This window comes from Neofelis nebulosa, chromosome 8, assembly GCF_028018385.1.
Source record: "Neofelis nebulosa isolate mNeoNeb1 chromosome 8, mNeoNeb1.pri, whole genome shotgun sequence".
In the NCBI taxonomy this organism is placed as follows: Eukaryota; Metazoa; Chordata; class Mammalia; order Carnivora; family Felidae; genus Neofelis; species Neofelis nebulosa.
In genome coordinates, this window is record NC_080789.1 from 57,286,550 (window position 1) to 57,309,874 (window position 23,325).

A 23,325-nucleotide genomic window follows, 5' to 3' on the forward strand; every position below is an offset into this window, starting at 1 on the left:
AAACAAATTACAGTTTATTTGGTTAGCACAATCTTTAATTACATTTCCGCCAGCAGTAAATTGTCTCAGTACAAGTACACATTCCTTAAATATATGTGAAAATAAGTTCCACTTGTATAAATAAGCACTAGGTCTGTTGTCAGAAGCCCCACTGTGATCACTCATTGGACAGTTCTGTCATCCTTGTACTTGTGTGACTTTTAACCAGCTTTGTAGTTGTCACCAAGCCATGCGGTCTAAATTCTTTATTATAAATGTTTCTTTTGTTCCTAAAGCTCTAGAGGTCTCCTAACTCCACCTTTGAAAGGAGCAGAAAAACACGTGGAATTGGGCTTTACTTCCCTGTTACTTGGTGTTTGGAACAGGAGGCATAAGATCACCGTTTCTTAAATTTTACACAATTATAAAAGCGTTTAAGTAGACTGTTTCAGAGTTGAGAACTAAACAGAAGAGTACGTATCATTCTTTCCCGTATCTTAACTTTTTCTCGGGTAATTAAGAGAGTAAACATTTGCCTTAGGACTAATTGATGAGAGCACCATTCAGGAAAACTTTGTGTTTTGTGTCTTTTGTTGAATTTGCGAGTTAAAATCCAATGTACGTGCGTATGTACTTTGTTCACTTTATTCGGTTAATGTATTGCCTTAAGAATCTCGTGTGTGAAAAATTGAATAGTTTGAGCTGTAAAATAATAATACTGTAGTTCTCTTTTCCAAAAGTAACTTGTACTTTACTGAAAGTGGCTTTTAAAACAGTAACTACTGGAAGTCTTTGCTTACAAACTGCCTTTAAAGGCAGACTTGAGTTTACATCTTTTGAGTTTGCACTTACAGAGTTCTGAACCCAAAGAGGAGTGCTTGTTGGAATATGTTACTTTAGCCAAAAGAGAGAGAAGTTGCTCAATTGCCAGTGAGAGCTAAACGTATTAAAATCTCAATGGAGTTTCAGAATTATCTTATCACACAGAGATGTTTGAGTTAGCTGGGCTGAGGCGAAAGTCCAAAAGGTACTTTCTGCTGGTGTGGCTTTAGTGTTCTCCTGTTAGAAATCGTCTGCTCGGTACCAGAATTGGGGCTGGAGTGGGGGTGATGGGCCTTATGGTTTTCACAGCTGTTTTTCTGTATTTTCCAGACTAAAACTTGAACATAGCAGGCTGATTTATGAGTCACTTTGGATCAGTGTCTTAAAACAGCTACAGCCTGGCTTTTTGTTTTTCAGCTTTCCAGATTTCTGCTGAATTTGCAGCTCTGCAGGCCCCAGTGGGATTGATTAAGAAGCTGAGCTGGATTTGCATTTTAAAATTTGACTTGGAAGTCAGATTTCCAAATGCTAAAAGCAACAAAATGATGGCCGGAACCAAATGTTGTAAATGAATTATTTTCATGTATATTTATTTGCTTGCTAACGTGCAGGAAGACTTTTCTCTACCATGTAGCGTTTAATTTTCAAGCATTTGGCCGGCTGAGTTCTAGGTAAATAGTTCACACCTCCTTGCCTCACCACTTTTCACATTTATTAACCTCACTCTACAGAGTTTTTTAGTAAGGTTTCCTGGGGAAGGTGTTCATTAATGGAACCCTAAAAATGAAGAATCTGCTTTTCTCCCTGAATGTTCTTGCGGGTTTAAGAAAATATCGACATTGTATGACTTGTGTTTGTTTTTAATGTGGTTTAGCCATAAAAACAATATAGGGAAGACTGAGGAAAATGTGACATCCTTTAACTGGAAAGTAATCATTTCTGAAACATAAACTGTATTAAATCTAAATTTAGATGCATTCAAAGATTCATGGCTTTAAGTATTTAGTAGTAAAAGTCACTTAAGAGGTGATTTTTTTTTTCCTCCCACATATAATGTGGTTTTAATAGTACACAAAACTCAGGAATGGAAGTGTGTTGCAATAACTGAAATATTTAAGGTTGCCAGTTCCCGCTTCTGGATCAGAAATGAGTGGTCCCCAGCATGTGCATAGTTCTTGGAAGGCAGTTTCTCATTTTAAAGGTCTTTTGTTGGAGATCTCATCCCATTACTGGTTGAAAAAAAGCTCAACACTCGCTCTCTTTTCTCACAGGATTGCCCTATGAAATAATGTTTAAAACGAAGCGAAGAGTGTGGTTTTAGTTTTTTCTAATTAAAAAGAAAACCACCTGTATTAAATGGCAATGCCAGATTGGCTCCCCTTTTCCTTTTAAAAATTGAAACAATCAGGGATGCAGTTTTATGCTGGTTCAATGTTCTTTAGTTAAGTGGATCCAAATGAGACTCTCTGTTGATTCAGGCTACCTCCCAGGTGAAGGACTCTTTTCGCTGGTTGTTTTTGAAACCCTGTGGGAAATCCATGACTGTCTGTGGTGCTAAAAGCACACAGGTTTTGTTTGAATCCTAACGTGAGTTGTTGGGCCCACGGGTTCCTTGATGAACTCCAGACGGACGTGAGCTGGGCCGTGAGGGAAAGTGTCTGGCTCCAGCGTGGTGAGCATGCACAGCAGTGGTTGTAATTGCAGGATTTTTATAGTTTAAAGACTGTGCCAGATTTTTTTTTCATGTTATAACTCTACCAGAACAAATCTACTCATGTCTGTTACTGTCTGGTAGGTCTTTAAGCAAACATGTTTCAAATAAAACCTTTGCAGATTTTTTTTTTTTCTATTTAGGTGAAATAGAGAAATCCAGGTTTATTCTCAAAATAAAAATTCAAAGACTTGAAAGGATTGCTGGTTTCTAATTGTTAGCTTAATAGATGTGCACCAAGTTACACTGTGTTTTTCTGGATGTGATTCTTCGGCCCTTTATTTTTGGTTCATGCTTTTCTCCAGTCAAGTTTGGTTACCTAAAACTTGGGTTAGTTACAAGTCTTCATTTTTAAACACTGAAAGAATTAATTTGGTAAGGGTTGGTAAGCTTCCTTCAGTGGGAGAGCTTTAAGCCATACTGCTTGTAAGCCTGATTTTCAATGGCTGTTCCAACTATTTCGTTTTCATTATACCACGTGGAAGGCGCACATTCAGTTTATTAACACATAAAGGGAATGTCATCAAATATTTACTGGGTTTCTTTAAAATTCTTGAATCTTAAATGCTCAGATGATGTCCTGGCCTAGAATATTGTATAAGTAGAAGTTTTGTTTTGCTTTCTTAAAAATAATGCTGTCTTATGGAAATTGTTACTCAGGTTAAGTCTTTGAGTAAGAAGCAGATGTATTTAATGATTGAAAAAAATCTGATCATAGGTTTCTATACAGCCTACTTTGTAGGTGGTTTATGTGGTTTAAATTACACATTACATTATCAGATACTGAGATTTGGGAAATTCAGGGAAGTAGAATTCAGGTGGCTTCCTACTCTCTCACACACAGACACACACACACACACACACACAAAATGGTACTTGAAATAATTTGGTGCCTAAACCCAGAGAAACAAATATGTATAAAAAGCAATTTCTATTTTGTTTGACTGTAATAAAGACACTGATGCTTAATTTTATGATAATAATAAAAAGGTTTCTTTAGAGATTTGAGTTTCAGCAGCCTGCCTAATTAGCCACTTTTCATAGGCCATGACTTCATCATATCAGGTTGGAAGCGAGGAGATGGTAGGGGATGGGGAGGGTGAAGCAAAACAACCAGTTCACAAAAGATCTGTTCACCTTGTGCCAAAAAACATCTCCTAAAAATTTGTAGGCTCAAAGCACTTGAATCTGCCAGCCTCCTAAACTAATTTTGTCCTCAGAATTTGTATTTTTGATTTTGGCAGTTTGGTTACCATCTAGTTTGGGGAAAGGATGAACCAGTTATTTCTTATGTTGTCACTAGTGTTGATAGAGATATTTCATAACTGTCTTGCACTTTGTTAAAGACCGTTAGTGATTTGTTTTTGAAACTACCTATAACTTTATTTTTGTTTTCTCACAGGGACTTGAGTCACAACAGATTGTCTTTAATCAAGGCAAATTCCATGAGCCACCTTCAGAGCCTTCGAGAAGTGTGAGTCTTATTTTACTTTCTATTTGAGGTTGAATAAAATATACCACTTAACTGTAAAGAACATTTAGATAACAGTAAATTATTAAAAACTTTAATTTGGGAGGTATCTTTAATTTTATAAAGTTTTTACCTCTGTGAATTACAGATTATCTAATCAGCATTCTTTTTGTCTTTTTTTCTTCCCCCCCCCCCTTTTTTTTTTTTGGCACCTAAAGGAAACTGAACAACAATGAATTGGAGACCATTCCAAATCTAGGACCAGTCTCAGCAAATATTACACTTCTCTCCTTGTAAGTGAACGTTAGGATTTTGTGTGTATGTTTGCAAGGACCATGGGTAGTAGCAGTTCCGCATGGGCTAGAGTAAAGGTCTTACAAGCAAAATACGAATGTTTCTATAGATAACGTAGAAGCATTTTTTAAATTGGTTGACTTGTTTTCCAGCCGTTCTCTCCCAAATTTGAAATACCATTGTAACAACACACTTTATGTGTTGCTGTCATTGCTGAACTGGTCTCCAAGATTCAGAGGAGCTGCTTTCACCTCATAGAGACAGGTGTTGGATGATGTCCTGTAGACTAGGACTAATTCTGGTTATTGCTCAGTGGTCGGCATGGGATCCGTGGGTTAGGTATTACATAGTTCCTAGTGGAGGGTGATTGGAGTTGTTTTGTGAGAAGTGGGAGTTGGTAATAAGACACTGAAGTATTCTCTTTTAAGTGTGGTACCTGTAGTAGAAATCGAGGTTCAGAGACAATAAATCAAAATATCAGCTTTATACAGTTAAAATTAAGTACGTGATTGAAGTTATAAACACCACTGCATGTTACTTTGCGAAGATGAGTTTTCAAATAAAATTAAAATTGTGCTAAATTTCCTGTATTTTTAGGACAAATAACATGTTTATACTCATGCTTTGGAGAGGTTCTGGCATAATTTTGACTTTCGGCACCTAAGGGTAGCATGTAGGATGTGCAACATTAAATTTCTAAAATTTAAGTAGCTTGCCACCATGATCTTGAATAATTTAAAAATATATTTAAGCCATTGAGCTTAAAATGTTTTCCTTCCTAATACAACTTAAGAAAAAACGTTGCTTGCTTCTAGGAAAGGTGTTGTGAGGGTTGAAATTATACAGTAAATTTCAGGAAAGCTGTTCAATTAATTAAAGTGATCACTACCCAATTGCTTACATCTGGTGATTTATAGAGGTTGGGTTTTACTGAGGGCCCAGGTCACCTAAGTCACGAGTGCAGCCGCTGTGTCTGCTTTCCTCTGTTTGAATAAGAACTAAGTGACATTTGATACTGATGTGGTTTTGCCAAAGATCAGAAACAGAAAGGAATGAAAGAAAAAGGAGTTGGTATTTGACAAATAAACACTGAATTTAAGAAACATTTTTATGCTAGCATTAATACCTGTTTTCTTTGTCTTTCATAATTGCTTAAGAATTTGGTGTCAAAATGGAGTACTGGTTTTGGTATCTTAAACAGCTTTAGCTATTTGCATTGGACCAGTGGAGCCTTTCTAAATCCCAGGGAATGCCTCTTCCCCCTGCTGTTCTTGTCCTGTGTATTGGCAGGTTCTGTCAGCATGTTCAAGAGAGTCTTGAGTTGAGGGTCATTGGGTGCTTCATGGTTGAGAGGGTCCACCGTGGAGTTTTAGAATCTGGGTGGGGTGGGGAAAACAGTCTTCTCTTTGACTTGGTATAGAGTTGAAATCGTAAGAACTTGTAAGGAAATTAGAAACTTCTATTGGAAATAAACAACCTAGGTGATTTTAATTACACTTCAAGCTTTCCTTTATAATTTGAAAACTGAAAAAGAACTCTGGAAAGACAGAAGCCTTCGAAATTTGAACCGTCCTCCCTGTTTTCATTTGTGTTTTACTTTAGTGAGCGCTGAATAATCTTTTACTGAACTTGAAGACTCTCACTTTCTTTCCCGTTAATGTGTTGCAGCATGTCTTACCGGGGATTATTTTGTTCATTTTTATGTAATGAGAGATCCTATTTATTACCTAGATTACATAGCATCCGCAAAGGATTATTTATGTGATGGGGCTGCTAATTCAATATAGGTAGTGAAAAATTGTTTTCATGCCTATAAAATATGTTGAAAAATGTATTTCTCTGGCTGTTTTCTTTTACAAATGTGTTGTTTTCTCCTGTAGTCCTCTTTCGATATTGCAGTACACGGTCATTGTTTCTGAAGCACTGTTAATTTCTGTCTTGTGTTGTATAGGACAGAGCATTTTCTTTTATATAGAAGTACTTGAACATTAGGTCAGTACTTAAATTTCTGAAATTTCAAAAGAGATTGTTCAACCACATCCCATGGCTTAGATTAGAAGCTTGCCATGGCACCACAGTTAAGCACCATGTCTATCAAAGTAGGTCTCAGGACTGTTTGACTTCTTTTTGATCAAGGTGTTTGGTTTTTGTTTTTTCATAACATTTGTGGAGGAAAATAGGTTTTTGGGGGTCATTTGTGCAAGTTAAATCATTTGGAAACATATTAAAGGAAAGGAAAAATCAGTTGGGAGTCTTGAACAAAAAGATTTAAGGTTGGTTCTCCATATCTTTGCTGCTCTGTGCAGTGGGGACCCTTCCTAGCTGGAGGCAGAGAAGAGCATCTGGTGAGACCTTCACCTTCTCTCATCTTCAGGAGCCAGGAGCAAACGGCATCCCAGGTCCAGAGATGAATTCGTTTAGGGACCACTTCTGATAATGTCAGGGAAGCCTGGTAAAATACCAGGGTCTTTGGGATGGTGGTTGGATGAGCATTGAACTTTTCCTTAACAAAGTTCATCTCTAACCTTTTTAGGGGTCTGTCAGAATGTAAAAGACCTTAATAGACTTGCTTTTCTTTGAATCCCACCCAGAGCACAGAAGTCATTTGACATGCTAGAGGCAGCACATGGTTTGTGTGATTTTTTTTTCTTTTTTTCTATTTTGTAGCCATGGCAGGATGCTATACGTTAAGGGAAGAAATGCAATAATGTTTGGAATGAACATACATTAAAACTGTTGCCCTGATAAGGCACCTTGGTGGCTCAGTTAAGTGCCCGACTCTTGGTTTCAGCTCAGGTCATGATCTCATAGTTCATGAGATGGAGTCCCATGTCAGCTTTGTGCTGATAGCGTGAAGCCTGCTTGGGATTCTCTCCCTCTTTCTCTCTCTGCCCCTCCTCTGCTTATGCTCTCTCTCTCTCTCCCTCCTTCTCTCCTCTCCTCTCCTCTCCTCTCCTCTCCTCTCCTCTCCTCTCCTCTCCCCTCCTCTCCTCTCCCCTCCTCTCCTCTCCCCTCCTCTCCTCTCCCTCTCCCTTTCAAAATAAACAAACTTAAAAAAATAAAACTGTTGACCTGGCATAAATAAGTTAATTTCACCAGACATGGTAGTTCTGACCTCCTGTGAGGCAGCATGAGCCACTCAAACATTGGACATCTGTAAAAATTATGGCTTGAGTTCGGGCAGTTTTGAGTTAGAGCATTTTTGTTGAATTATATAACATTATTGATACATAACATTATTGAACAAAAGAGTTCTCACTGGTCATTAAATAAAGTTGGTTAGATCTTGGCCTTGACACTGGTGGTTTTATATAGCATTGCTCAACATGTAAGTACTTGCCTATGTGTTAGAGTTGAAAAGACTTAGGTCCCTGAATGTCAAAGGAATACCCAGAGTACTTGTTAAAAAATGTCGATTTCCTGACCCTCTCCCTAGAGATTCTGAATTAATGGGATTGGGTGGGGCCCAGGAATATCCATTTTAACACATCTACCTAGTTGGTTCTGATTAGATATTCAGTAAGTATTTCTGGAACCGCTGATGGAATCCAGTTATAATCAAATAAGCCTTTTCTTGTTATTTCTTATCTCAAGGGTAGAGCATTTCTCCCAAGCCCATCATGTTCTTTATAGCCTATAATTTTTCTAGAAATGATAATGTCATCCTTCAAGGGTGGTTATTATAAACATTGCTGGTGGGACCTCAAAATGTGTACTCTACCAATGGACATCCAGTGGAGAGATTTAAGGCAGAATGAGGTGATGAGTTTCGCTATCTGAAGGTGTCATTTTGTCTTTAGTGTGGAGGATGTCCTGAAGGTGGCCGGAGGGTGGTGTAGAGGGGACAGATGATGGGGGAACTAGCCCAAGAGTGATGCCAGTACTGTGTCACAGCAGCAGAACAGTGATTAAAGCAAAGCTTAAGTTGGAATTATTTGCTGGTTCTTCCATCTACTAGGTTTGAGATCTTGGGCAAGTCTCTATGTTTCCTCATCTACAAAATGAGAATCATAACAGTGCCCACCTCCTAGGGTTGTGAGGATCTGAAAAGAGAATACAGACAGAACCATCTGGCATATGCTGAGTGCTCAGTGAATATGAGCTGTGATCGTGATGATGATGATCATTCACTCAAGTGAAATTCATGGAATAAATACACAGTGCCAGACTCTGTTTTAAGTGCTGGGGACACAGCAGTGAACAAAACAGACAAGTCACTGCTGTGAAGTTTCCATTTCTAGTGAGGAGTAAGAGGACAGTAAGTAACAATTTTTTTTGTTTAAAGATTACTTCAGTTTCTTGATAAATGCTGTTCTGGCATTTATCTCCTGGGAAAGCAAGAACAGAGAAGAGCCCTGGCGGATGCCCTTTAATATGTTCAAGGAAGGCTACTGAGTATTTGCCAAATCCTGCTATGTGCTGGGTACCGTCTCAGGTTGAGATTACTGTTTTGACCAAACAGACAAAATTCCTGCCCTCACAGAGCTGACCTTCTCACGGAAGAAGACAAAAAAGTAAAATAAAAAATGTGCTCAGAAGGTAGTGAGGGCTAGGAAGAAAAAAGAGCTGAGGTAATAGGGGTTTGTGGCAAGAGGGGGTTTACAGTTTTATTTTATTTTATTTTTTTACTTTAATGTTTATTATTTTTGAGAGAGTGCAAGTGGGGGAGGGGGAGAGAGAGAGAGAGAGAGAGAGAGAGAGAGAGAGAGAGAATCCGAAGCAGGCTCCAGGCTCCGAGCTGTCAGCATAGAGCCTGACATGGGGCTTGAACTCAGGGAACATGAGAACTCAGAGAACCTGAGCCAAAGTCGAATGCTCAACCAACTGAGCCACCCAGGAGCCCAAAGCCACCCCAGACACTTTAAATGGGGATGAAGGGAGAGGTCTGCTGAGAAGATGACGCTTGAATCATGGCCTGAAGGTGAGGGAAGGGTCATGTGCAGCATCCTGGGGGTCAGGGTCATCTCCTTAAGCCTCCCCTAATCTATCCAGGCCCTCCCGCCTTGTATGTCCAACTCCTACATGGTAATGAAATGATTTTTTTCATACTTTTCTCCCGTAGTATACTTTGGGGCCTGTGGGCCTGCTCTTAGTTTCCCCAGCACTTGGCAGGTGAGTAGCATGTAGTCGGTGCTTAATTAGGTATAAAAATTAAGGAGTATATATGGAAAGCCACATGCACTTAGCATTATTCAGGGGGATTTCCTGTTACTTAGTCTATACCAGTGCCTAAAAACTTACAGTGAAGACCAAGCATATGTATGTTTTACTTAATGTGTCTTCAACTCTGCGTGCTTGGTAAATAATAATAAATTATAACAACAGCAATAGTAATAAGTAAAAGAAAGAACAAGAGAAGTAATTTAAGTAGTGAAAGGATTCAGCTCCCCGCCCTAGCCAGTGAGTGCATGCCCTGCAGTGTGTTTGAGATGGAACTGTGTGGGAAATAAAAGCCCCCCTTCATTATTTGCCTTTCTCAGTTTGAATATCTCAGCCCACCCGGGATGACTTTGGTCTTCAGGTTTTGGGCCCAGCATACATGTGAACTACTTCATCAGGTCCTGAACTGAAAATTCAAAATAAGAAACAATAACAAAATACATAATCGATCTGTTCCAACACTTAAGGCAAAACTGGTCATATAGTACTCAGGGAGGGAGAATATGCCTGCATAAGAACACTTCGCTGTTTTCTTAAAGGGATCTTCAAGGGTGTGTTATTGATAGATGTTTTCCCCTCGTGTGCTGACATTAGAGCCTGACGTGGTGTGACGTGGGGCCCATCGCATCACGTGCCCTCCTGTACCGGGGATGCTCTGGGATGCGGGGAAGTACAGGGGTTACGCCCTTTCCTGAGGTCTAATGTGATTTACCCGCTGCAAGGAACAGTCCTGGGCATCTGGGGATGCTGGCAGCTTGTGTGGCCTGCATGATATTATGGAATTCTGAGAAGAATGGTGGCTTTTTCCCTTCAGTTTTGAAACTCCCTCAGATTCTCCAATGGCATTTGTCACATGTCTCATTCCAGGGTAGGACTCATATCCTACTGAGCTGTTAGTCCCTCAGCAGCCCAGCCCAGAATCTGGCACGCAGGAGGTGCTCGTTAAATATCTGAGTCCGGAGAGAGACCATGGGGCCGTTGTACAACAGTGGAGAGACCTGAACTGGGAATGGGGCGCACACGTTGTTGTCTTGTCTCACACCAGTGACTTGCCCGACCTCAGGCCGACTTCGTCACCTCTTCTTTATCTGTAAACACGGTGTGAGATGTCTGCCCCTCCATCTCCTGTGGTTCCGGTGCAGGATCAAATGGCAGAGTGAACAGAAGGAGACGGCTCTGAAAGGTGCGAGCAGCAGCACTTGCAGCAGGGCCAGAGTGGATTCTGGAGCCAGAGGGTCACAGGGGGAAGGCAGGATTGAGAAACATCCTGGCCACATAGTTGAGGGAGGGAGGGAGGTAGAATTCTGCGTTTGCATTTGGAGTGGTTTATGTGGAAAACTTTTGCTCTCTTCCAGTAGTTCAAAGAATTGGTGAAAACTCAGTTGTAATGACTGAACAGCATTTCTACCCTGAGGGCTTGTGTGTCTGTAGGTGGATTTTGAGCTGCTCGGGGTGCCCAGCAACACCACCTATGTGCTCAGTGCTAGGGAACAAAGAAAAATGGGATTTGGCCTCTGCCCTCAAGGGACTTTAAATAAGGAATAACGGGGGAAGACAGACAATAAGGGCATGCTGCGAGTAGGGTGATGCCCTGAATGATGGAGAGATGCCTAGGGCTGTCCCAGTGCGGAAGAGAGCTGTAGTTTCAGTGTGTGTGGAACGTGAGGGTGAGTGAGGTCCACAGAAGGAAAGGAGACATGGGTAAGTTGGTAGTGATGCACCTAAGTGTTTTACAGGTTTGGAGGAGGAAATGACGTTTTTGTTAATCAGGAGAATGAGGTGACTACATTTCATTGAAGCGCAGAATCTTCTTTCCTTTTTTTCAAGTCACTAAACCATGGTCATTTTCAAAATCAAATGCCATGAAGATAAATAATGTGCTGTTGATCATTAACAGTTATGATTTGCCAAATACCTGCTATCCATCCATCCTTAGAACTATCCTGTGCTCTGGCCCTTGCTGTCTGTTAGGGCCACATCTCTCTTTCCCACAAAAGGAAATTGACCACAGGGTGGGCATCATATAAACATTGACTTCTGTATGATGAAAAGGGTGGAGTTGAACTAGTGATTAGAAATCAGGTCTGCAGGGGCACCTGGGTGGCTCAGTCAGTTAAGCATTGACTTCAGCTCAGGTCATGATCTCATGGTCCGTGAGTTCGAGTCCCACATCGGCCTCTGTGCTGACAGCTCAGAGTCTGGAGTCTACTTTGGATTGTGTCACCTTCTCTTTCTGCCCTTCCCCTGTGTACGCTCTCTCTCTCTCTCTTTCTCAAAAATAAAAAAAATTAAAAATCAGATTTGCAGTATTCTGATATGTATATATGTATATACATATCAAAATATATATATATACATATCAGAATGTGTATACACATATATATATACACATCAGAATATATGTACCAATATATATACATACATATCAGAATACATATATCACGATATGTATGTACATATATCAGAATACATATATATCAGAATATGTATGTGTGTGTGTGTATATATATATATATATATATATATATATATATATATCTAGAAGCCAACACCATACTGAGTGGGAATTTCATCCATAAGCATGCATTTTTTGTTACATTTCAAAAATCAGACTAATAAAATCATCTTGGGAGATGGTGACTCAAGAGACCATTGCTTGGTTATATGGCACAGAGTTGATTTAAATAATTCCTCAAACTCAATTTGTGATTTTAAAGCGTGTTGATATTTGAATAGTTTATAACTCAGATAAAGCTGCATAAAAGGAAGGCAAGCATTACATACGTTTTCACATACGATGATTGATGTAATTTCAAGTGATGATGTAACTAAGCAACTGTGTAACTGTGGTAAAGCTCAAATAGTTTGTTTTTAAACCAAACCTATGTAAGTCAGCATCGAAAGAAGGTTACCAATGTGTCATGTTAATTAGGGAAATGGGGAGAAGCTTTAGCCAAAATTAGAATCTTAAGTTTCTGGGGAATCTGGGAGCTTTGTTCTGATTAAGTGGACATAAACCATATCATCTTTACCCGTTTGTGGGTGTAGATGAGCCCATAGAATTTGACCACCTTAACTGAAGAACTCATCCCTAAATGTCTGCTCTAGTGATGTGGATGAATGGACTAGTGTCTTTGTATTTAAAGGACATTGCATCTGAAGGCTATAGCCTTTACCAGTGTAAATAACCCAGACGTTACTGTGTTTAATGGAAATAAGCTCATAAAGCTGAAGTCTTACAAAATAAACACATAAACATCTTAATATGATAAGTTGTATTCTTTTATTGGATTTTTAAATGTTTATATGTGATTTGCACATAAAAGAGTTTATTGTACACAAAGATGTGTTTGTTACACTCTACGTTTATCTTTACAATTAATCATAAACCAGTCCCCACAATACAGGTTTGCTAGGTGTTTGAATTCTCAATTTAGATATGAAACATTTGTGATCATGCCGTGGCTCTTTAAACCCTTCAGGAATTCCCCACTCCTCTTAGGTCAAGAGCAGAATCTTTCACAAGACCTACAAGTCGCTTGCCCGATCTGAATCTTCTCCTGCTGAGCCCTCTCCAGACTCAGCTCTTGCTTTTAGGAGTGTACCAGCTTGTTCTGCGTCACTTCCCTTTGGATACTTTCCACTCTGCCCACAGTACTCACCCTTTTCCTAACTCTTGCTAAGTCAGACTTAGGTTTCACATGACACATTTTCCTATCACCTTTATTTACAGTGTCTATGATGCTGTCATACCTGCAGTCACATTTGTCAGTTGTGTATTTGTGATTTTTTTTTTTTACATTTATTTATTTTTGAGAGACAGAGACAGAGCATGAGCAGGGGAGGGGCAGAGAGAGAGGGAGACACAGAATCCAAAGCAGGCTCCGGGCTCTGAGCCGTCAGCACAGAGCCCGACGCGGGGCTTGAACTCACAGACCGTGAGATCATGACCTGAGCCGAAGTCAGACACTCAACCCACTGAGTCACTCAGGCACCCTGTATGTGTGATTTTTTTAATGTCCATTTTCCCCACCGGAAAGGAACTTCATAAAAGCTGAGAGCGTGTGTGTTTTCATCCCAATTATAACTCTAGCGTGAGTGCCTGACCCCTGGTAGACAGTGCATGGTTGTTGAATGAATGACCAAATGGATAGCCCTAATTAATATCGTATACAGTTAATGGTAGAAGACACTGTTCAGTTAACCTTTCTGTTCACGCCTCTCCATATACACTTAGAACTGTTTTCACTATTAACACTTGCTTTTTCCAAGGTAACAACAGTCTCAGATTTGATATAGTGACCCAGTGGACATCTTTCTTCAGTGGTGGTACTCGGAGCCCATAGAAATGACTCGCCGCTCCCTTGAACTTGTCCTTCCAGCATAGCTTGCCCCCAAAACTCCTGTGTTACCGATGTTTACCTGAACCTGCAGCATTTTCTCATCTCCCCTCAACTTCATGCTAGCCATTTCGATTGCTGCTTTGAAGTATCAAGTGCGACTTCTGCCAGAGACGTTTCTGTGCTGAATGAGGCTTGTGCTGCCAAGACAGACAAGACAATAAAGTCACAGCCAGTTGCTTTTCATGATGGGGTGGCAAGAGTGAACATGTCTCTCTCCTGGCCTAGTTGCTTTTCCTCCTTCTCATCCTCATTTTAGTATCGCTGCCATCTTCCACAGATGAGAGGCTCAAGGCTCTAGTTGGATAGAGAGACCAAAACAGTGAAACAGGGCTCTAACCTGTACCACTGCTTCTTCCCTTGGCTGAAAGTTGCATAAGTACTAAATTCGAAACATGAAAGGAGAGGCAATTATAAATGTAAAATCACCTGCCTGAGAGTCTCCCTTCCTCCCTGTGAAGCTTTAGCCAGTAGATAGACCAGTCTCTAGAATGAGATTGAAGGCAAAATGAAATATTAAGGTAACGTTCATGCTGCAGGTACCCTACAACACAGGATAAACATGGTATGTATTCTTGGACGGTCAGTTTTACTGTGCATGAGCGATTTTAAATGTTTTTATTCCAAAACAAACATTGGAATAGAATCAAAACGAACATTTTTTTTTTAGAAAAAAAAAAAAAAAAAGACGCTTTTTGAAGTTAGTCACTAATTGCCATGTAATCCTGAACAAGGTACTGGCCTAGGAATAGAGGCAGTACTCTTTAAAGATGAATAGATGTTTGCAGAATCAGGAAAGTAGTCAGTTGTATAAATCCTTCTTTTTTTCTCCTCCTCCTGTCTTTTTTGCTTTCAGTTCCTCACCATCATCCCCATTTAAGTGTCCACTAAAGGATGAGGGGAATTAAAAACAGTTCAGTAGATTGTATAACTGGTTACAACCCATTTTTTCTTGGTTTTGACTATCTGCGTGCAATCCTAGTAACTTAGAATGGGAAGACACATTTCTCTCTATGGAGAGATCTCTGGAAAAAGAGGTTATCCAGCCTCCCTTTGAGCACTTCCAGGGACAAAGCCTCACTTCTTGGTGACAAGTCATTCCCTGTGAATAGTCGTAGTTACTAGGATGTTTGATTTGTTAAGCTGAGCTCTTCCCCTACCTTTACCTATAGCCTTAGTTCTCTGTAGTGGGAAAAACAACTTTGTTCTATTTTCTGCATAATAATACCTACAGGTCATAAAACATAAGGTTTTCTTAAAGCCTTCTCTTTTACTGGCTCAAATTCCAATTATCCTTTCCTATATGACATGGAGTCTAGACCAGTGGTATTCAGTGGCCCTTTCTGCATTGATGGAAATGCTCTGTATCTGTGCTGTCCCCTGTGGTAGCTACTAGACACATGCATATTGAACACTTGAAATGTGGCTAGTATACTGAAAAGTTCCATTTTTAATTTTATTTAATTTAAAATTAAATAGCTACACATGGCCGGTGGCTGTTGTCCAGGACAGTACAGGTCTAGATTCTTAAAGTTGCCCTATTCATACGTCATTAACCGTGACAGTGTAAAATGTGCCCAGACAAGATATTTGAGGTAAGTCCAACACAAAATACGGTGGGATCATGCCCATTGACCAGATTACTGGACATTAATGAAGCTTAAAATTGTGTTGACTTTTTAAGGACTGTGTTGTATTTTTGGCTCATATTGAGTTGTGGTCATCCAAGCTCCCCAGGTCTATTGTCATTTTCATGAGAATTTCTTTCACATAGGCCTTTTAAAAATGATTAATTAAAAATTCAAAACACTTATCCCAACTTAATTTCTCTAATTGCTTCTAGACCATCATTTTAGTACATTGAGAGTTGTGGGATCATGATTCATCTAATAGATGAGGTATACGTTTAATTCTAGGACATTCACATTTGATCATTCCTACCTCTGTCCATGCTCATACGAATGTTGAGAGCACAAGGGCCACAGACCCAATTGCAGCCACTGGCAGCTTCCCTTTTTCGTTGTTAATTTTGATTCCATTGTAGTTAAGTACAGTGTTATATTAGCTTCAGGTGTATAATACAGTGATTCAGCAGTTCCATGTATTCCGCAGTTCTCATCAAGTTAACTGTACTCATAATTCCCATGACCTATTTCACCCAACCCCTCACCCATCTCCCCTCTGGTGACCATCAATTTGTACTCTAAAGAGTGTTTTTGGTTTGTCTCTCTTTTTTCCCCTATTTGTTTTACTTCTTAAATACTACATATGAGTGAAATCATGAGGTATTTTTCTTTCTCTGATTGGCTTATATTGCTTAGCATTACACTCTCTAGCTCCATCCATGTCATTCATTGCGAATGGCAGTATTTCATTCTTATGTATAGTGGGGTAATATTCCATTGTGTGTATATGTGTGTCAGCTCTTTTTATCCATTCCTCTATCAGTGGACCCTGAACTGCTTCCTTAATTTGGCTATTGTAAATACTACTGCAATAAACATAGGGGTGTTTTCATATTCTTTGGGTAAACGTTCAGTAGCACAATTAATTATTGGATCGTAGGGTAGTTCTATTTTTAACTTTTTAAGAACCTCCATACAGTTTTCCAGAGTAACTGCACCGGTTTGCATTCCCACCAACAGTATAAGAGGGTTTCTTTTTCTCCACATCCTCGCCAACACTTTTCTTTTCGTTTCTCATGTTTTTGCTTTTAGCCAGGTGTGAGGTGATATCTCCCTTGTGGTTTTGATTTGCATTTCCCTGATAATGAGTGATGTTGGGCATCTTTTCATGTGTGCTGGCCATCTGGATGTCTCCTTCAAGAAATGTCTGTTCATGCCTTCTGCCCATTTTTAATTGGATTATTTAGGTTTTAGGCGTTGAACTGTAGAAGTTGTTAATGTATTTTAGATACTAACCCTTTACAAGATATGTCATTCGCAAATATCTTCTCCCATTTGGTAGGTTGTCTTTTAGTTTTGTTGATTGTTTCCTTCCCTGTGTAGAAGGTTTTTACTTTGATGTAGATCCAATAAGTTTATTTTTGCTATTGCTTCCCATGCCTCAGAAGGCATATCTAGAAGGTGTTGTTACAGGCAGTGTCAGAGAAATAACTTCCTGTGCTCTCTTCTAGAATTTTTATGGTTTCAGACGTCACATTTAGGTCTTTATTACATTTTGAACTTATTTTTTGTATGGTGTAAGAATGTGGTCCAGTTTCCTTGTTTTGCATGTAGCTGTCCAGTTTTCCCAACACCATTTGTTGAAGAGACTGTCTTTTCCCCATTGCATATACTTGTTAAAGATCAGTTGACCATATAATTGGGATTTTATTTCTGGGCTTTCTTTTTTTTTTTTTTAAATTTTTTTTTTTTTTCAACATTTATTTATTTTTGGGACAGAGAGAGACAGAGCATGAACGGGGGAGGGGCAGAGAGAGAGGGAGACACAGAATCGGAAACAGGCTCCAGGCTCTGAGCCATCAGCCCAGAGCCTGATGCGGGGCTCGAACTCACGGACTGCAAGATCGTGACCTGGCTGAAGTCGGACGCCCAACCGACTGCGCCACCCAGGCACCCCTATTTCTGGGCTTTCTTTTCTTTGACTGATCTTTGTGTGTTTTTTTGCGGCCAGTACTATATTGTTTTTATTACTATAGCTTTGTAGTATATTTTGAATTCTGGGCTTGTGATCCCCCAGTTTTGTTTTTCTTTTTTAAGATTGCTTTGGCAGTTTGGGGTTCCATACAAATTTTAGGATTCTTTGTTCTAGTTCTATGAAACATGCTGTTGGTGTTTTGATAGGGTTTGTATTAAACCTATGGATTGCTTTCAGTAGTATAGATATTTTAACAATATTTGTTTTTCCAGTCCATGAGCATGGAATGTTTTTACATTTCTTTGAGTTGTCTCCAGTTGCTTTCATCAGTGTTCTATTGTTTTCAGAGTATAGCTCTTTCACCTCTTTGGTTAAGTTTATTCCTAACTATTTTTTTTTTTTTTTTTTTTTTTTTTTTTTTTTTTTGGGACAGAGAGAGACATAGCATGAATGGGGGAGGGCCAGAGAGAGGGAGACACAGAATCGGAAACAGGCTCCAGGCTCTGAGCCATCAGCCCAGAGCCTGACGCGGGGCTCGAACTCACGGACCGCGAGATCGTGACCTGGCTGAAGTCGGACGCTTAACCGACTGCGCCACCCAGGCGCCCCTCTATTTTATTATTTTTGGTGCATTTGTAAATGGGATTGTTCTCTGAATTTCTCTTTCTGCTCCTTCATTATTAGTGTATAGAAATCCACCAGATTTAGGTACATTGATTTTGTATCTAGCAGCTTCCTTTAAAGGTTCATGTCAGTGAACAAAAGTTAAGGGATGTGAGCTCAATTGCCTGTATGATCATCATCACCACATTTTCTGTGTCTTATTCACAAGGACAGTTTGTTTATTTTTAAATTATTTAAGTAAACTCTAGACTGAACATGGGGCTCAAACTCATGACCCCAAGATCAAGAGTCACATGCTCTGCCGAAGGAGCCAATCAGGTGCCGTGCCCCACAAGGACAGTTTAAATACTTGGTTAAATCAAGATATTTGGTGCCTGAGATGTTCTTAGTCCATTCGTCTGTGAACCATATCAGTAAATAAAATAACATTAATTTAGCCTGATGTTTTTGTACAGAATTAATTTTCTGTATGAGAACTGTTTGTTAATTTGAGGTTCAAAATAATGTGTTTTCTGCTTTGTAGCATCATCTTAAATGAAAATCCTTTATATAGGCTAACTTTTCATTAAAATATACAAATCTAAGTTGGATGATTTTTTTCCAGCAAAAAATTACAGTAGCTTTTTTGACGGAAGGTTTTGTGATTTATTTTGGGGTTTTTAGAGAAAATCCATTTTTCTTCATTAAGAGTTCTGTTGAAGACTTCCTATCAAGCATGGTGGACTAAATGAATTCATTTCACCCTGCACCTTAAAACTCCCTTAAAAGGGAAGTAAAGGTCTAAAAAGAAAATGCACACAGATAGGAACAAAGATAAAACAGGAAAGGAGACCGTCCACATGAGAGATGTCATAAAAATTTTGCACGCAAATGGACAAATTGTAACTGACTTTGAGAAAATGGAGTGGAGTCCAAAAGCAGCAGACTTCTTTTCTGAAGAACCATTCTGAATTCAGAAATTCAAAGACTATAAGGGTTTGGGTGCAGAGGAGGACTGAAAATGGGGGAAAGGCTAAAACTCTTATAAGAAGGAGTGAGACCTCCAGCTTCCTCCTCCAAACTCAAAGCCCGGTGATTGACATGGACAGAACCGGAAGTTACCCTCTGGAGAGTTGAAACAGTGAGTCTCTAGAATTTAAGAGGCAAGACCTACTGGGCAGAGAAGAAGTGGGGATTCAGGGCAGCATCAGGGCAATTAAATCTAATCTGAACACTGAGGAGGACACTGCCTCACCTCAGCTTATGTACCTGTTAGCCCTTCCAGAGGCTAGCAATCATGCTTAGACTTACCAGACTGGAGGTTGGAGGATCGGAGCAGTAAGACATGTAAGAGATCCCATCATGAAATAGGTCGCCACTCTGCCTGCCACCTGTGGCTGGGACTCACCAGGCAACAAGTCTGTTCCACACACAGCCCTCAGTAAGTTGTTTTTGTTGTTTTGTTTTGGTTTGGTTTTTTGTTTGTTTTGAGGGAGACCAAGCAGAGAGAGAGAGGGAAGGAGAAAGAAGATCAGAACCAGGCTGTGCACACTGTCAGCATGTAGCCCAGTGTGGGGCTTAATCTCACAAATCATGAGATCATGACCCGAACTGAAATCAAGAGTCCTTTGCTTAACCGATTGAGCCACTCGGGTGCCCCACCCTCAGTAAGCTTTTGAGTGTTTTTTTGTTAAATATAAATGGATAGCCCGGTGGTTGCCAGACTTTTGTAGAAGTTTCTAATAATAAAATCAGTGTTTGAAATAAATGGAAAAAGAGAGCCAGAGACAGTGGAAGGAAAAGGGAATCTCAAAACAACCTAATATGTGTGGAAAGAAAAGAGGTGTTAACATCCACAAAATAAGTAAAGAATGGTAAATAATTAGTACATGACAATAAAGAATATTGGGACAATAAGGAGGAGGTCTTAGAAATTAAAAATAAAACAGACACTTTAAAAAGGCAATAGAAGTATTGGAAGAAAGCTGAAAACTCTCTCAAAAGGAAGAACCAAAAGACAAAGGATGGAAAATGGGAGAGGAAAAAATGAGAAAATAGGAATATCAGACCGAAATCTAAAACCTGTCTAATCGGAATTCCACAGAGACATCTGTGGACATAGAAGGGATGAAATTATCAGAGATACAAAAACATTTCCCAGAACTGAGAAACACACATTTCTAGGTTGAAAGGCCCTACTGAGCGCCAGCAATTGAAAAAAGACCTATGCTAGAGACATTACTGTGCAGTTTCAGTATGCCAGGAGTAAAGAAACTCTGAGAGGAGGGGAGAAAACACAGAACAGGTCACCTGTAAGGGTTGACAGTGGCTCTTCTAGTGTGCTGCCAGCAGCATCAGCATCAACTTGGTAGAAATGCAGATTCTCAGGTCCCACCTAGACCTGCTGGAAGAGAAGCCATGCCCCCACCCCCACCCCCACCCCCCAGTTCTGATGCCTGCCAAAGTTTGAGAAACCCTGGGACAGAGAATCAGAATGGCCTCCAGCTCCTCTGAGTACTTGCATGAGTGCTGTGGATATAGAGTAAAACAATGTCTTCAAAATCCCAAGGGAGAATGACTTCTAAATTCTGTGTACACCTAAACTATCAATCCTGTTAAGTCATCTCCAAACATGGGGGCTGAGGGAAGCACCTCTGTGCATGGTTTCTTGTAAAGCTGGTGGAGGATATGCCCCAGGAAAATGAACAAGTAAACCAAGGATGAAGACTGGGCAGCCAGGCAGTGAGACTCCCCCGCAGAGGAAGGAGGTGAAATCCCTCCAGAGCGAGGCCGGATTCTGTAAGGCTTCATTTTCTAATAATGGTTCTGTGAAGCCTTCGTGGCAAATCTGATCTTCTGCAGAGTTCATCATCCAAATCCAGAATCACAGCCTCTTAGACATGGATGAAATCGTTCCATTCAATGTCCTCTTGATTAACAGGTGAGAAAATCAAGGTCCACAAAGTGTAGTAAATCAAAAGAGAGCCAGGAAGAGAATCAAAATCTTGCTAGGGAACTGTGATTTCAATTACTGTGTCAAGGAGATCCTACTTTTAACAGGTTGGTTAGCATATGGAATGGCAGTTTTACTTTTTTTGGCTGGTAGCTGTAATGGTCATAGTATTTTCTGATGTACTTATGTGTCTTGAACCATAGTTGAGATAAATCCTTACCAGCCAATCTGAAGCTTGATCTAGAATTTCTAGGTGAAGCACTGGTCACTCTAGGTCTCAAACCCATTCATTTAATCCTAAGTTCTGGGGAACCAAAGATGAGTTAGCCTCTCTACTCACAAGTAAGTCCCAAGGTAAGGGGAAACTCAAACTCACAGCTGAACTCTAACAGTGGTCTGGCATATGAAACTCTCTTATGAAAACTCTGCCTCACAAGAGAGGTAGAGAAAATTGTTAAATTTTAGAAATTAAATTTTTTTATATGTAATTAAATTGTTTGAGATTCAGATAATTGTTCAGTAAGTATCTTTGACATTTAACATTAGCGGGTTCACCCTGAAATCTCTGTTTACATAAAGGACTAAATGGAATTCACACATCGGTCACCCAGGTCACTCAATTGGTTAAGCGTCTGTCTCTTGGTTTCAGGTCAGGTCATGGTCTCATGGTTTTTGAGTTCCAGCCCTGCATCGGGCTCTGTTCTTGCAGTGTGGAGCCTGCTTGGGATTCTCTCTCTCCCCACCCCCCTCTGCCCCTCCCCCACTCACACTGTCTCTGTCTCTCTCAAAATAAAAAAGATTATTAAGTTGAATTCACACTTGGGGATCAAAACAGGTGGTTTCATATGTAGTGAAAATGGGTTTTTGACCCCTATTTCTTTTTTTCATTTTTAACATGTATTATAAATACATGTATTTATATTGGCAAATAACATGTATTATATTGGCACATGAAGAAGGCCCTGATTATTGTAGAACCTCTATATTAAAATATGGCCATCTTCATTCATGTTTTGATCCAAAAGACAATTATATTTTATGTTGACCTGGCTTTGAGCTGAAAGAACACTTTGCTCCTTATAGTAGTTCATTTGCTGCTTAGTATCATTAGTTCTTAATCAAGAATCTTTCTCCTTGCAAAAGTTTCTTCAATTGGCTTTATTCTTTGATGCCACAGTACCAGCGGACCAGTCTGAACATGTGTTCTTTTAATGAAACTTCTTAATTATCTTTTTAGAAAAAAAGATGAGCAGAGACAGTTTATTTTTATCTGCTTGGGAGAGGCTCTCTGTTTGCCAAGTCTCTCTGTTAAAAGAAGCCTAATATTATGGAGTGTTAGTTATTTCAGCCAAGGTAGTTTTCAAGGAAGCATTTTCTTGGGGAGAGAAGGTCATCATTGGAAGTGTAAGTGACCTTTAATGCATTTGCAAAATGTAACGTTTTCTTTAACAACTTGTAATTCTTTCATAAATGGGTGCTAAACTGGTTGTTTGCAAATTATATATAGAAATCAGTATTTCCTTGGGCCAGGCCGACCCCCACTGTATTGGTCCCCATCAGTACAGTTAATACGCTTGTCCTGTGGTTGTATAGAAAGACCACAGATTCGGCAATTTGTTAGCTGCTGTCACTGAATTGGACATAAGTGATGTGGTTAGAGTAATGCATTCTAAGAAAAGGGGGCATTGCAACATATATGGTTCAGAGTAAACTTTACTGCTCACACCTTTTCTAAAAGGTAAATGCCACATGCATATAACGTTCTCTGAATAGCCAAGATTGCACGTCTTTACACATCACAGTTGAGAAACTTTAAGCTGCCTGTTACCTTTTGCAGTATGTAGGAGACAGTTGAAACTATTGACAGATATTTCTTATTCATCAAGACGCTACAGTTTAATTAGTTCAGGAATTTCAGTGTGAAAAAAAAACTGATACTCTGGTTCCTCACAAAGAATATTCCACTCTCAGACTCTGGAAATAAACAGATACCATTTATATCCACTTAAGAGTCCATGAAATTCTTCTGAGACTCTTACACTTTGTGGAGATAGTAGTGAGTCAGAAGGTAAATCATCATACCAAGTGATCATGTCACTAGCCTCGAAAGTTATATTTTACTGTTAATAATTTAGTCTGGGTTTACATTCAGTGCAGGTGTTGAGAGTATCGGAACAAATTGGGACATTCTTATAGATGGGAATAACACATTTGTCCATTTTCCGAGCGGTTACAGACATTAAAATGCCAGTACAGGACTGTTCTGCTCAGTAGCATCTCAGACCTGAGCGAGATGCAATCCTAGTCTGTGTCCCGTGCTTTACAGGGCCTT

General features: G+C 39.7%; 1 protein-coding gene across 3 annotated transcripts in view; it reads left to right on the plus strand.

The window, feature by feature from the left end:
- The window catches only part of LRIG3 (leucine rich repeats and immunoglobulin like domains 3), a 52,912-nt gene that overhangs the window by 2,178 nt on the left and 27,409 nt on the right, over positions 1-23,325 (plus strand). For 2 of the 3 annotated variants that reach the window (XM_058742183.1, XM_058742184.1), the window contains exons 2-3: positions 3,915-3,986; positions 4,202-4,276. In XM_058742183.1, coding sequence (XP_058598166.1) covers positions 3,915-3,986; positions 4,202-4,276 — 147 coding nt within the window. Of the gene's footprint in view, positions 1-3,914; positions 3,987-4,201; positions 4,277-20,853; positions 20,982-23,325 lie in introns of those variants that run through there. The other variant, XM_058742185.1, reaches the window with a different exon arrangement.